The 13,614-nt window shown below is 39.1% G+C and overlaps 1 protein-coding gene across 5 annotated transcripts in view; it reads right to left on the bottom strand.

Annotated features, from left to right (window-relative positions):
• CADPS2 (calcium dependent secretion activator 2) overlaps window positions 1–13,614 on the bottom strand; it is a 1,072,621-nt gene that overhangs the window by 252,552 nt on the left and 806,455 nt on the right. For all 5 annotated transcript variants that reach the window (XM_073619790.1, XM_073619788.1, XM_073619789.1 and 2 more), the window contains 2 exons: window positions 10,936–11,010; window positions 5,387–5,470 (listed from right to left, as the gene is read on the bottom strand). In XM_073619790.1, the coding sequence (XP_073475891.1) occupies window positions 5,387–5,470; window positions 10,936–11,010 (159 nt within the window). The remainder of the gene's footprint in view (window positions 1–5,386; window positions 5,471–10,935; window positions 11,011–13,614) is intronic.

Below are 13,614 nucleotides of genomic sequence, written 5' to 3'. Positions count from 1 at the left end.
TTTTTTTTAATTAATAATTCTACAGGCAATAAACAATGTAATAAAATCTTTATTCCACTACACTAACACAAGAAAATCACCAATGCTGGATCTTTCCTTTTCATTTAATTGATAGTAAACCTTTTACATGATAGAGCCTTTACCTTTAACCCCTCTTATTGAAATAAAATATACATATATATATATATATATATATATATATATATATATATATACACACACATACATACAATAAAATTTATTATACATAACAAGTGACTCCTCTGCTCTGGCACACCATCAGTGTCACAAGTGTTTTGCGTATTAGTAGTAATACATATTCAAAAACAGACATATGGACATGAAGTTGTCAAGTCAATGCCTATACAGTAAAACAAACAGTTCCTAATCCACCTATGCACTGTTTTAGAAAAAAAATGTTTCATAAGTATCTTAAGAAACGAATGGGTCTTGATATCCACCAGGTGAAGGAAAGAGGTGGAAGGCGCGTGATCTAACGCTTTGATCAAATTGATATAACTTATTTATATAAAAAAACAAATAAATGCATATAAAAAGTAGCTACGTATTCAAAAAACAGGGTTACAAAAAATACACATGAAAATTTTAGAAACTGGACATGCCCATGCAAGGGCAAGTGCTAAAATGTGGCTGATGTGTTTCAAGGGGTTCCCTCTTTATCAGAGCCTTGAAGAACAACAGGAGAGGTCTGTAAGGCTTCAAGGCTCTGATGAATAGGGAACCCCTCGAAACGCGTTAGACACATTTTAGCACTTGCCCTTGCATGGGCATGTCCAATTTCTAAAATTTTAATGTGTATTTTTTGTAACCCTGTTTTTTGAATACGTAGTTACTTTTTATATGCATTTACTTGTTTTTGTATATAAATAAACTATATCAATTTGATCAAAGCGTTAGATCACGCACCTTCCACCTCTTTCCTTCTCCTGGCTCTCTTCGGACCACCCCTGGTCAGCTTAGGCAGTGGGACACGCATAATCTTTTAATTCCCTCCCTTTGAAAGTACTACCACTCTATACTAGCAACGCCTTCACAAGCGCAGGAGAAATTATTTCTTTGTTTATATTCTTGATATCCACCTCCTGCTATCCCTAAACAGTAGGACTCTCACTGCAGGACAAAGGGAAAGATAAAATAGCTGTCCAAAATACCAAGCCATTGACTTCCAATTTAAAGCACCTGTGCCAGATAAAGGAAAACCTGAAAACATGGCCCATTGGGGATACTTGATGACAGGGTTGAGAACCACTTCTCTAAGCTACAGTCTATTGCATAATACAGAGCAGGAAGAGCAATTCTAAAAGTGACCCGTTGGGTATATCACCTCCCATTCATAGCATACCTCTATTTTGTAACAAATAGCATGAAGAGTATGACTACAAATACAGATGGGTGGGTTCTGTGTTCCTTAAAGTGGAACTTCACAATAAAGGAGAAGTACCACACACTCCTCTACTATTTTTGGTACATTTTTTACATTTTTTTGGGGGCGGGGGGACGGATCTGGTTTTTAAAGGTACCCGTTCCCACCTCCTGTAGGATCATTCTGGGACACATCACAGGAGATTGTGGGACCACTCAAAAGATGCAGCTTGGCTTGCGAATGCGCAATGGCTCTGAAGCCACAAGCAATTACAGACAGCTGGCCACAGTAAACATGCTGACGCCAGGGACCCAAAGACCAACGAAGAAGCGGTTTGAATGAGCACATCGCTGGACCCCTGGACAGGTGAGTATTCTTTTATTAAAAGTCAGCAGCTACAGTATTTGTATTTGCTAACTTATTTTTTCTAAAAAGGTCAAAGAACCACTTTACTGCAAGTGAAGAAAAGGATTGTACAGTGAGTACAAAAATCTAGTTTTCATTTTGTTTGAGGGGCACAAGATTCAAAGAATTGTAAAATATCCAAAAGCAGTGCAACTAAGGGATGGGAAACCCAGCAATTAAAACGCTAACAGGCCCAACTTAAAACAAACTAGAGACTGCTTGGAGCTCAAAGAGCCCCGTGAGGGATCTTACACACAAAGCTGGCATCAGAAGAGGCCTGAACACCCCCTTGGTTAGACATGTGAACAAAAGACCAGTTGCCCGAAACAGTTGCCTTATGCCAAAAAGCCCAAGAAGGACTTGCAAATCTGTAGAGCTTTACAGGAATGGATGAAATCAGATCATTCAGACTTTAAGCTTGAATGAAGATTTGGCCACAGTCTGATTTGTATGCGATTTTTCATCCATGGAACCACCAGTCAGTCTTTCTAATGGAACCCTGTGAGTAAGAGTGAAAAGGGAAATTTTTGAAATGCTGAGAGATCCAATTTTAAATCCCACAAAACCAGAAGTTGGAGCACATATGAGACACCTTGTTCAAAAGTCCTACACAATGGGAGGCTAAAGGGCACTGAAACAAGATCACGAAACAAGAAGTGCTGAGATCGTACCATTGATAGTACTCAGGTTCAATTGTTGATCTAAGCCTGGATTTGTAAAAGGTTAGGAGTATTTGCTGGGATGAAAATTTCTTTCCTCAGAATTATGCCTTTCATGTGCGATGGTAGATCTTGAAGGAAGTGGACTTGCTAGCTTTAAACATTGCGGGATTTACCAAGTCAGAGATCCCAGCACTGCAGGACCTGCTCTTCAACAGCTATAGTCTCAAAGTCAGTGACCATGAAGCAGGATGGCAAACCACTCATTTAGGCAGAAGATCCAGTTGATCTGGAAGTGCCCACAAACGTACTACATCCACCTGGGCCAGTCCAGTACTATAAGGATCATTGCAATGTCTTCCATTTTGATCCTTTGGAGCCAGAAAGGGATTAGTCTGAGGGAAGGAAACTGCTACCAGAGGTTCTCTGCATCTGGAGACAAACCTGCTCAGTTCTATGCTGTACTTGGATGTCACAAAGTCCAGATCTGGCATTCCCCACTTGTGATACTGGTTCTAGAACTCTTCCATGTGTAGTGACCATTCCTCAGGTCCAGGCACTGCTGGCTGAGGTAGTCTGCCTACCATCTGTCCATGTCTGGAACATGAACAGCAGACAAAGTTGGAAGGTAAATTTCTGCCCAGGACGGGATCCTTTCTACTATTTCAGTGGCAAGACTTCTGGTTCCTCCCTGAGAGTTGGTGTATACCACTATTGTTGCATTGTCTGAATGGATTAGATGACCCTTCAGGTTGGGGTGGCCAGCACTCTTGGGACATCCAAATTGCCTGGAGATACAGAATGTTGATCGGGAGACAGATTCCACCAGTGTCCTCTGCACCAATAAGGAGTCAAGCTGGCCTCATTTGTAAGGATCCTCCAAAAAGAGCAGAAGTAAAGACAACCTTGTCTTTGGTGACAGGTAATGGAACTGCCAAACTGCCTTGAAGGAGGCCAACATCAGCTCCATAACTCAAACAAAAATGAAGAGTTGGTAAACCCCTGGACCGAAGAGTCCAAGTCTGGGAGTGGAGAGTTTGAAGTTTTGAAGTTTTTTTGGGGACAGAAAAACTCTGGCTTGAGCTCTGTCCAGGTTTAGACCCAGACACTCCAAGCAATGAGTTGGCTCCAATGCAGACTTCTAAAGGTTCAGGATCCATCTGAACATTTAGAAGTCAAGATCAGTCAAGATTTGTGCTGACTGCTCCCTCGACAGGAAGTCATTCAGATATCCCACAATGGAGAATACCTGGGAACAAAGCAAGGCAAGCACAGGGGCTAGAACCTTAGTCTATAGAAGACAGGCTGAATGGAAAGGTCAGAGCTGAATGTGCTGGAAACCCATAGCACAGCGAAAAAAATGGTGATGTGCTAAAAATAATAGAGACATGCAGGTATGTCCTTGATGTCTACAGAAACCAGAATGTCTCCTGGATGATGAGAGGCTATGACATACCTGGTAGATTCCATCCCGAATTCTTGGGACCTTATAAAGACATTCTGAGCCTTGAGATCCAAGATGGGGTAGATATCCCTTTCTGGCTTTGAAACTGTGAAAAGGTAGTAATAGAATTCCTGAAACCTTTCTGATACAGCAACAGCAGTGATAACCCCTTGTTTTGGAAGACTTGCAAGGGCTACATGTAGGTCTGCAAATTTGAGCAGTAAGCCAGAAAGATTGGAATGCATGAAGCGAGGTTGGGAGCAGAACACTAGTTTTTAGCCCACCGAAACGTCCTGTACTCAGGCACCTGAGATGCTGTCTGTCCAATTGTCTCCAGAGGACTTCTCTGCAGGGTTTAAGAAGTGAGAGGCCCAGATATTGTGGTGAAACTGGACTCCTGGGTTGGGTTTGGCAGGACTGGGAGTAAAGAAAAGAAAATCTCTTGTCCTCAAGGGGGGTGATTCTTCAAAGGTGAAGGCCTAGACTTCTTTTGCTGGGGTTGGAGAGTACTCATACCCCCAATAACATCCTTGATGTGGGTGTTCAAGGCAGCTCTGAGGAGATATTGTCCCTTAAAGTGCACGTGCAGAAAAAGTTTTTTGCATGCCTGCTCCATAGCCCTACATTTTTAACTAAAGAGTTCTCCATGTGGAGACTCCTACATGAAATAAGATGGGAGACATCCACTAAGCCATCTAAATGATAGTTCAGGAGAAAAGATGTCCAGCCTCATAAGACACTAACAAAAAATCAGGCATGCGAAGACTAGCAGTTATAATACAAGGCTGGTCACTGTTTTTCTGTGTCTGTCAATTAATGAAAAATACAGAACTGTTTCTCACTGTCCAAACAGCAGGCTAAGACAAGCTGGTCACAAAGCTAGTGACAAAGCTGTATTACTTAATTGTAAAGGAAAAGTTAGATCTTTGACCTGGCTAGACTGTCTGTGAAGGGTGCTTGGATCACACAAGGACTTGGACAAAAACGTAAAATATTTTGGCAGGTCAAAACACAGTATTTGAACTGTGTACTATTTCCAATCTTCATCTTCAACTTAAGATTGTAGTATAATATTGAGCTCTAAATGAGCCAAACATGACTACTACTTAAAAACGTAATTTACTATCTACTGCTTGCCAAATGTGAGTTGCTGAGAAATCAGGCCAACGTTTCCTCTTGACCCAGAAACAACAAAGGATCAATGTTGCTTTTTGTCTGGGAAAATTGAACATTTTATGTTTAATTCTGGCACCAACGTATTCCATCAGGTGGAAACATGTTTAAAACTTCAACCCTTTCTGCCATTTGTCTCCTACATCTATCAGTGACCATTACATGCAAGTATATCAAATCACTGTGAGAGCCAGTAAATAAATAGCCTTAACACAACATCTTTAACCTACATTTCTTCACTAAGTTTTCTTTCAAAGTTGATCATTATAAAGAACTAAATAGTAAAATGTAATTGTGGAATACTAAATGATGTATACTTACAGTGAAAGACAGAATAGATGAAAAGAACGTGCCTTCATCATATCTTGCCAATTTAGACAGAACCCCTTCCAGCACTGAAAGAAACTTTGATTAGGTGCATTAGTTAGATCTTATGTTAGAAGGGGTGACACAAAGGTAATTGAAAAGCACAGCATATTAATATTTGCTCAGTGACTGCACAGGCAGTTAATTAGAAATATTAATTTTTACTAAAAATGGTATCATTAAAATTATTGCTGTACAAAGAGCATTGACATTTAAATATTTTACAATCATTTATACATTGCTTTGTGAGGTTTACAATAAAGCAGTTAGAAATTATAAATTAAAATTGCATATTTTCTAGGAATCATCATTTCCTTCATTATAATACTGTGATCTCCTCCCAAACTTTCTGGTACTAGTGTTATGGTATTTAGCCATTTTTAGAGCTTTATAAACAATATCAAATACCAAATACAATTACTGGACAACAGATACATCCAAACTAGTCACACACTTAAAAGCAAGTCAGGCACAAGAAAGAAAAAAAAAAAACAAAAAAAACTGTGGGCACTTCTCTCCCCAGAATTGTGCAGATCTGAACCAGGAAAAAAAACTCAGCTTCCCATTTTGTTAGTAAGCTTAATGTTAATTGCCATGATCTTTGGAGTATGCAGTGTAGACTTTAATCTGAAGCTTTGTAGCAGAAGTAATTCACAGACTGCTCTAGCATAACTGATAGCTCCAAATTGTATGTATCACATTTAAGTTGATAAGGTCTAGTCAATATACATTTTCTAAAAGCTTTCTAACAAAACATATGCATTTTATCTTATTAGTAGAACTATCACTGCTTCAGTTAGAGATATTAATATACTGTTTTCTGACATTGTATTAAGTCAAGTCACTACAATTTGTTGGTAGCCTCATAAGTGGACTTAAAGGAGAGAGTTCTTTGACCACTGACTGGGGAATTATACTGTATGGCACATGCATGTGATCAGGAGGTTATACTGGACTGATGCTGAAACTGATGTAACAAAATGCCATTATACTAAGGCAAGTAATATAGGATTTTTCTACTCACTTTAAAAATCCTTTTATTCCTGTTCATTGAGGGACATGGTTCAGAGACATTTTGGTTATACTGCCACCTCTACAGGAGGGTTTGGACAATGGCAAACAAGAGAAAAAAAACAGTAACCAGCCTGGTATTACCCTTTCCACTTGCAACATGCTTCAGATTTTTAACAAACAATGCCAAAAGTAAGGCCATAAACACAGATGGGGTTCCTCAATGAAAAAAAAAAATGAAGAAATTGATTTTTTCGGTGAGTACATAAATCCAGTTTGTAATGTCCAAAAACAGTACAAATGAAGGTTAGCAATCCAGCAAACAAAGCACTAACAGGCCCAGCTATAACCAAACTAGGGAACAATGGCAGCCAAAGAGCCACCTGAAGGACCTTACGCCCAAATCGGACATCAGAAGAAACTTGAATATCCACCTGGTGAAACTTACAGGACAAGTGAACAAAGTAGCCTTGCAATTAAGTGAAACAGATGCCTTATGCCAAAAAGCAATTACAAATCTAGTAGACTGCCTTGGCAGGAAAGGGTGGATCCCAATCCTTAAGACTATAAGCTTGAATGATTATCTGATTAAGCCACTGATAAAAAATGGCTAGTAAAACATTTAAACGATCCCCTTTCTAGGACACTAGCAAAATACTGTGGCATGCCAGGAGTGGGAGGGGTTATAACAGCCTGATGACTGTTTTTTTGTTTGCCTATGTACAAATCCTTCTGTAGGGTGCAGCACAGTCATAATGACTCTGAATCCTGTGCCTCTCAATGAATAAGAAACTACTTATTCTCATTTCTTGTGCTTGTTATCATTACTTTCACAAGCAGCATGCCAGAAGGTTAAATGAGAATACTGCCCAAATACCATTTTCTTTAAAGGATAAGGAAATGTTCAAAGTCTTATTACCCCTTTGCCCTCACACACCTAAGCAAATGTAGCCCCCACCCTCAAAGAGTCATACTTGCCAAGTTTTCACTGTTGAGGACTGCCTCCATGTTTACATCCTTTGTGTCAGCTTCATCAAACATTGTGGGAACTTATGTTTGGAGTTTGGGGGAAAAGAGGGCAAAAGGGTAACAAAACTTTGTTTGACAGTTCCCTTACTCTTTATCCCTTTGTTACAAAGGAGGGAGGAAGAAAACTGACTCAAAAGCCTTCCAACCTAGAATTTAAGTATAAACCAAACAAACATAAAATAATGCTTCTCTTACGCTTCCATTATGTCGGTTCCTCTGATCAGCAAAGTTTCCAGTGATTTTTTTTTTTTACATTTTAGAGGAAAGGTGTGGGGGTCTCAAATCAGCAGGTATTCTTAGTCAGGCCCTAATTAGCGCAGAACAACTGAATATCCTTAGGCAGTTCTCCCGTGAGTGGTGGTCAAAAATTGTCATTTTGCTCAGAGGAAAATGCCAAAAGCAGAACATTTAAGGGCTAAAGTTTTTTTCAGCTTCTTATATCATAAAATTAAATCTGTTTTGCGGGTTCAAAGTGTTCTCTGTTCATCAAGGCTTTTTACTGTTGAACAAAGCATGTACTGTACTGGACTGATAAAATTAAAGGGATCAGGGGCAAAATTAGTATGTTCACTTCACTGGCATCTGCAGAGAGCATACTATTTACCCTTAGAGAACCCTCTAATTTTTAAAAGTCTAGTGCATGCTTTGTTAAACAGTGTCAAGCCTTGATAAAGGGCCTAAAACACGTTAATTTGTTATGATATGGTGCTCAAGACCTGGCTTTGCTGTCTAAAATGGTGAGTGAATATTTAAAGTAGCTAAACAGAATTACAAATCTTAGTCACGTACATGGTAATACAGCTCACAAATATATATTTCAACAGTATTTAGCAGCATGCCTATAGTGGTGCTTTAGCATCTACTGACTCAATTGTATGCACTAGATATTTGGATATACCATCACCTCATACAATTGTTTTTTCCCTTTTTCTTAAAGTGAGCATTTATCAAAGTGTCTGAAATAACAGCAATAGAGGATATCTTACAGCATCTATACCCAAACCTGCAAGTCAAATTAGGAGAAGTAATATTCAAAACTGATACTTAGTTGATACATTAATAAATCATGTCAACTGTGAGATATAGATAGATAGATAGAGATAGATAGATAGATAGATAGATAGATAGATAGATAGATAGATAGATCATATATATATATATATATATATATATATATATATATATATATATATATATAAAATACAGTGGTTCACAAATGAAAAGTAGAATAAAGCTAAATGCCTCTCTGAATAGGTCAGAACATCACTGTAAAAAGCTAGCACTTAAAGAGAAGCGTTCCAATGGAGACACACATCTAAGCAAGGATTTCCTTAAATTTTTTTTTTTTTCCTGGAAAGGAACTGAAGGGAAATTTCTCAAGTGGACACAAATGACAAAAATTTAACAGGGTTTTTTAACCATTCTATACTCAATCCAAAAAAAAAACAAAAAAACAAAAAAAAAAAACATGGCTGTAAATAAACTGTAATCAAAATGCCAATCTAGAAAAAAATAATTAGGGAAACAAATATTAGGGACTTCAGGTAAACTGCATATGAAATGCAAGGAGTCATTGACTATTTTCATGGATTTAAAATAAATACTGGCTTACTCTGCCAAATTCTAAAAATGAGATTTCAACACACAGCTTTGTAGGTCCACCTTCTATTTCAAACAGCATACCTAGCATCCCTGCAGAATGATTGTTAAGATAAAACCAAATTTAAGAAAGGTTAACTAGAAATTGGAGTGTTTTTTTGTTAAATTTGAAAAGAGATAAAGCAACAATAAGGCATTATGCATGTGAAAATAATGCTCAGTACACATGTTCAGAAAATCTAACAGAAAAATACTGCTTTCGAATCGATCGTACAAATAATCTAATCGTTAATACACAGCTTTTGAGAGCCGCTCACGACAGTTCATGCAAAAGTATCTGAAGGGACAAACTTGTAAGATACCAGAACATACGATATTTGTTTATTCAGTATAATATTCATCCAATAATAATCAGAAGACCACGCATGCTCAGAAATGGCAGAATACATTTCATCACTTCTGAAAGTTGTATTCTGCCATACGAGAGATTTCTTGATGTAAGTAACCTCTTAATTTAAGATACAAGACTAGCATGCAAAGTAAAAAAAAAAGACGATCATTCGTCTCGTTGTGTGTACAAGATCTCTGCAACATTTTTCTGCCAGAAAAAAACACCTCTAATGTTACAATATGTATGTACGTATGGCGTAAATGCATTCTACTGGCCAGAATTTTTTTCTGGCCATTGTAATACATTTACACACATATGCATGGTTTTAAACACATCCATTTGCATTTTCTTCTGTTCAAAAGCTCCTCTCAGAACACCCCTTTGGTGGGTTTTTTTCTGCCTGTAAACGCCTATGTGTGCATAGCCACATAGACCAACATAGAGGTGCTTTTACAGTCTAAAAAAAAATATGCTGAATGTCTGTATAAGCAGCAGTTTTTAAGCTCCGTGTACACGAGGCCCAAACGCTTTCAGAACAGATTTATAAAGCATGTTGGCAGGCAGACAAACAGATGTAAAAGTAGAACAAAATTACTAGAAATCAGAGAAAATTTGAATAAGAACTAGAAAAGCAGTTAGGAATAAGAACTAGAAAAGTCTCCCTCTAGCAAATCAAATGTTGGCAGCACAGATACTGTACTACAAACTTCCAGGATCCTGGCCAGTCAACACCTTTGATACTATATAAAATACCTTAAGATATTCACTGTAGAATTTACAGGGCAGACAACAATTACATGCTTAGAGAGAAGTGTGGGATGTGAAAAAAATAAAAAATCATATTACCTATGTAGATGCTGCATTGATCGATGCTCCATCGGTCCCCCATTCCGCCTCTATACTAAGAACTGAGTGATCAAAGGCCACTGATCGCTCAGTTCTAGGTTCCCCTTTGCACACACAGTGGCGATTGTCAGCACCGGACTGTGGAGGGGACGTGAGCTGAGAGGCTGAGCCAGTTGCTGATCAGGTATTTGGGTGAAAAAAATAGGAAGTGGGAGGAAATCCCTTCAAAGTGAATGAATTCCTGGTTGTCACCATATTTGCCAGGCCTGAAGCTCCCACTGCAAAATTTCCTATTTCTTGCTATTCTGGGGACAACCCAAAATTTGAGGTTTTCTTTTACTTCCACTTTCAATGAATATGGTCAACATGACAATGAATGAGGATCAATCTCTCTAATGGGAGCACAGACAGCAATAAAAACCTGACAGGTGTTCTAATCCCTCTCCACTCTATCCAAAACTAAAAAAAGTTTTGCCTTTAGTTATACTTTAAACACAGAATAGTGTCACCTTCACATGCATATTTAAATTGTTGAGGGACTAGTTATCCCACAATGCAACACAAGCAGATACAGAAACAATTTCAATAAAAATAAGCAACAATTATAAACACATAAAAATAAATTTACCTTCAAAACAAGAAGTGATATAATTTCAGTAACCGTTTCCTCGATTAAGTCATCTATTTTGGAATGATACTGTTGCTACAATGTGAGAATAAAATCACAATCAATACAATAGTAGATATCTCTTAGTAGACAAAATATAATTGTATTTTCAGTACACATTAGTAGAACAAAACCTTGAAAATGATCCATCCAATCAACAGTTCCTCCTATTCTATCTGGTACATTTTCCCATGTTCGATGCTAAGTTAAGCAGCTAATGGGGTTATTATTCAGATGAATTGATTTGCCATTCTCATTCAAGAGAAGGAATGTGAAGGATAAGTTTTGTGTCTCCTACAATTAAGATAGCCATGTATTTTTCTAAAGAGTTGCTCTGGACAGAAAACCAAAAAGACTAGAAAAAGATTCAATTAATACAACATTGCATGTCTGACAACTTGCATTCATAAGTTTAGCTAAACGTGCTTTAGAAAGAAATGAGCTTCCATTTATCCACATGAGAAAAGCCTTTTTTCCATGCCACGATGGAAGCGTTGTATTTTTCACAATATATTCAAGGTAGTACATAATAGAAATTTCATCAACACACACAAACGAATGGAAAATTAACAGGCCCGACAACTAGCATATCCAATTCTAATCTTGTATTGTATTTTTTTCTCTTGCTCTGGTTTGTCTCTAAATATGTACCACATTTATTGCGGATAAACAGAAACTCATCAATTAGATAATGTTGCAATTTTTTTCTTTTGAGAAAGCCACTTCAAAATAAAATCAACATTCCAATTGTTAACTTCATTAGAACCCTCTCCAAAAGCATAACAAAATGGAATAGAAACAGGGGCAATATATGTGCAAGCCACAGTTTAATTATAATGCTCCTAAATACACACAATTAACTGATAGGACATATTAAACAAAAAGAAAATGAAAAGAAATATAAAGAAAATTACACAAAGATGTTGCTGTATGGCAAGAACACTGAAAAAACAAAAAGAAAATGAAAAGAAAAACAAAGAGAATGAGTGTCAGTTCACACTGAGGCAGGACGATTTGCAGCGCGACTGCCTCAGGCAACCTGGACACGACAGGAGTGGCGACTTGCAGAACGACTTCTGTATAGAAGTCAATGCAAGTTGCCCCCAAAATCGTATGGGAAACTTTTTCTAAGTCAGAGCGACTTGCGTCGCTCCGATTAGAACGGTTCTATTGTACAGAATGGGACGCTACTTGTCAGGCGGCTAAGCCGCCTGACAAGTCGTCCCAGTGTGAACCGGCACTGACAAAATATAGGATTTTTTGTCATATTTACTTTTGGTAAAACAAAAAAGGAGTCCGACCCTCGGATCTCCGCAGATCTAGACAAATAAACCTTGGCTGCTCAGACAAGGTCCAATGAATGCAGTCTCTCTTCCGCCGAGTGAGGCTGAGAGAAAAAAGAAGGCAAAATAATGTCCTGATTTTAATGAAAGGCCAACACCACTTTTGGCAAAGTTGGAACAGGTCGTAACACGACCCTGTCGTGGTGAAGGATCAAGTATGGTTCCCTGCACAAAAGGGCCGCCAACTCCTGACCCTTCTAGCCGAGGTGATGGCCATCAGGAAGGCTAGCTTCCGTAACAGCAAGTCTAATGGAATTTCCTTGATAGGTTCATATGGTTGTTTCTGTAACACAGATCGCACCAAGTTCAAGTCCCAAGGACACATAGGTGACCTAATGGGGGGAGGCAAGCGAGATGCCCCCTGCATAAAGGTTCGGATCAGTGAATGGGAGGCTAAAGGCCTAAAGGAAGAATACTGATAGGGCCGAAACTTGACCTCTGATTGTACTCAAAGCCAATTTGATTTCCACAGCTGACTGTAGAAGAGAGAATTCTCCCAATCACGTACTTCCGAGGATGCCATTTTTTAGCTTCCAGACCTTATGATAAATCTTCCTAGTGACAGCTTTTCTAGCATTCACTAGGGTAGGCACCACTGGTCCCGAGATGCCATGGTCCTTTAACACCCTGGCCATCCATCCAACTTAGAGACTGTAAATTGGGGTGGAATATAGGACCTGGAGACAGTAGATTGTGGTGATGTGAAAGTGTCCATGGCTCGTCTATTGTCAGTCTCACAATCTCCGGGAACCAGGGCCTTCTGGGCCAGGCTGGTGCCACCAGAATGACTGGAACCCCCTCTCTCCGAATTCTGTGCAACAAATGTGGAAGGAGAGCGGTCAGAGGGAAAGCATAAACCAGGGAGTACTGGCTCCATGGGACTACCAGAGCATCTGCTCCAATTGCCAGAAGATCTCTTGTTTGGGACACAAACTGCTGTAGTTTGTTGTTTAACCTGGATGTCAGTAGGTTGACCTCTGGCCATTCCTAACGTTGGCAAATTTCCTGTAACACCTCTGGGTGTAGGGACCATTCCCCCCGGCAGATCTGCTGGTGGCTGAGATAATCTGCCTTCCAGTTCTCTACTCCCGGGATATAGACTGCTGACAGAATCAGCACATGTTCCTCTGCCCAGGCTAGTATGTGGTTCACCTCCCTCAGAGCTCAACGACTCCTGGTACCCACCTTGGTGGTTTATATAGGCCACTGCAATGGCATTGTCGGACTGAACCCAGATAGGGCGGTCCTGAAGCTCCACCGTCCAGGACCGTAGGGCCAGACGTACTGTCCATAATTC

Source organism: Aquarana catesbeiana, linkage group LG03 (genome assembly GCF_042186555.1).
Source record: "Aquarana catesbeiana isolate 2022-GZ linkage group LG03, ASM4218655v1, whole genome shotgun sequence".
In the NCBI taxonomy this organism is placed as follows: Eukaryota; Metazoa; Chordata; class Amphibia; order Anura; family Ranidae; genus Aquarana; species Aquarana catesbeiana.
Note: the sequence above shows the minus strand (reverse complement) of the source record. Positions and strands in the feature narration are given on the sequence as shown.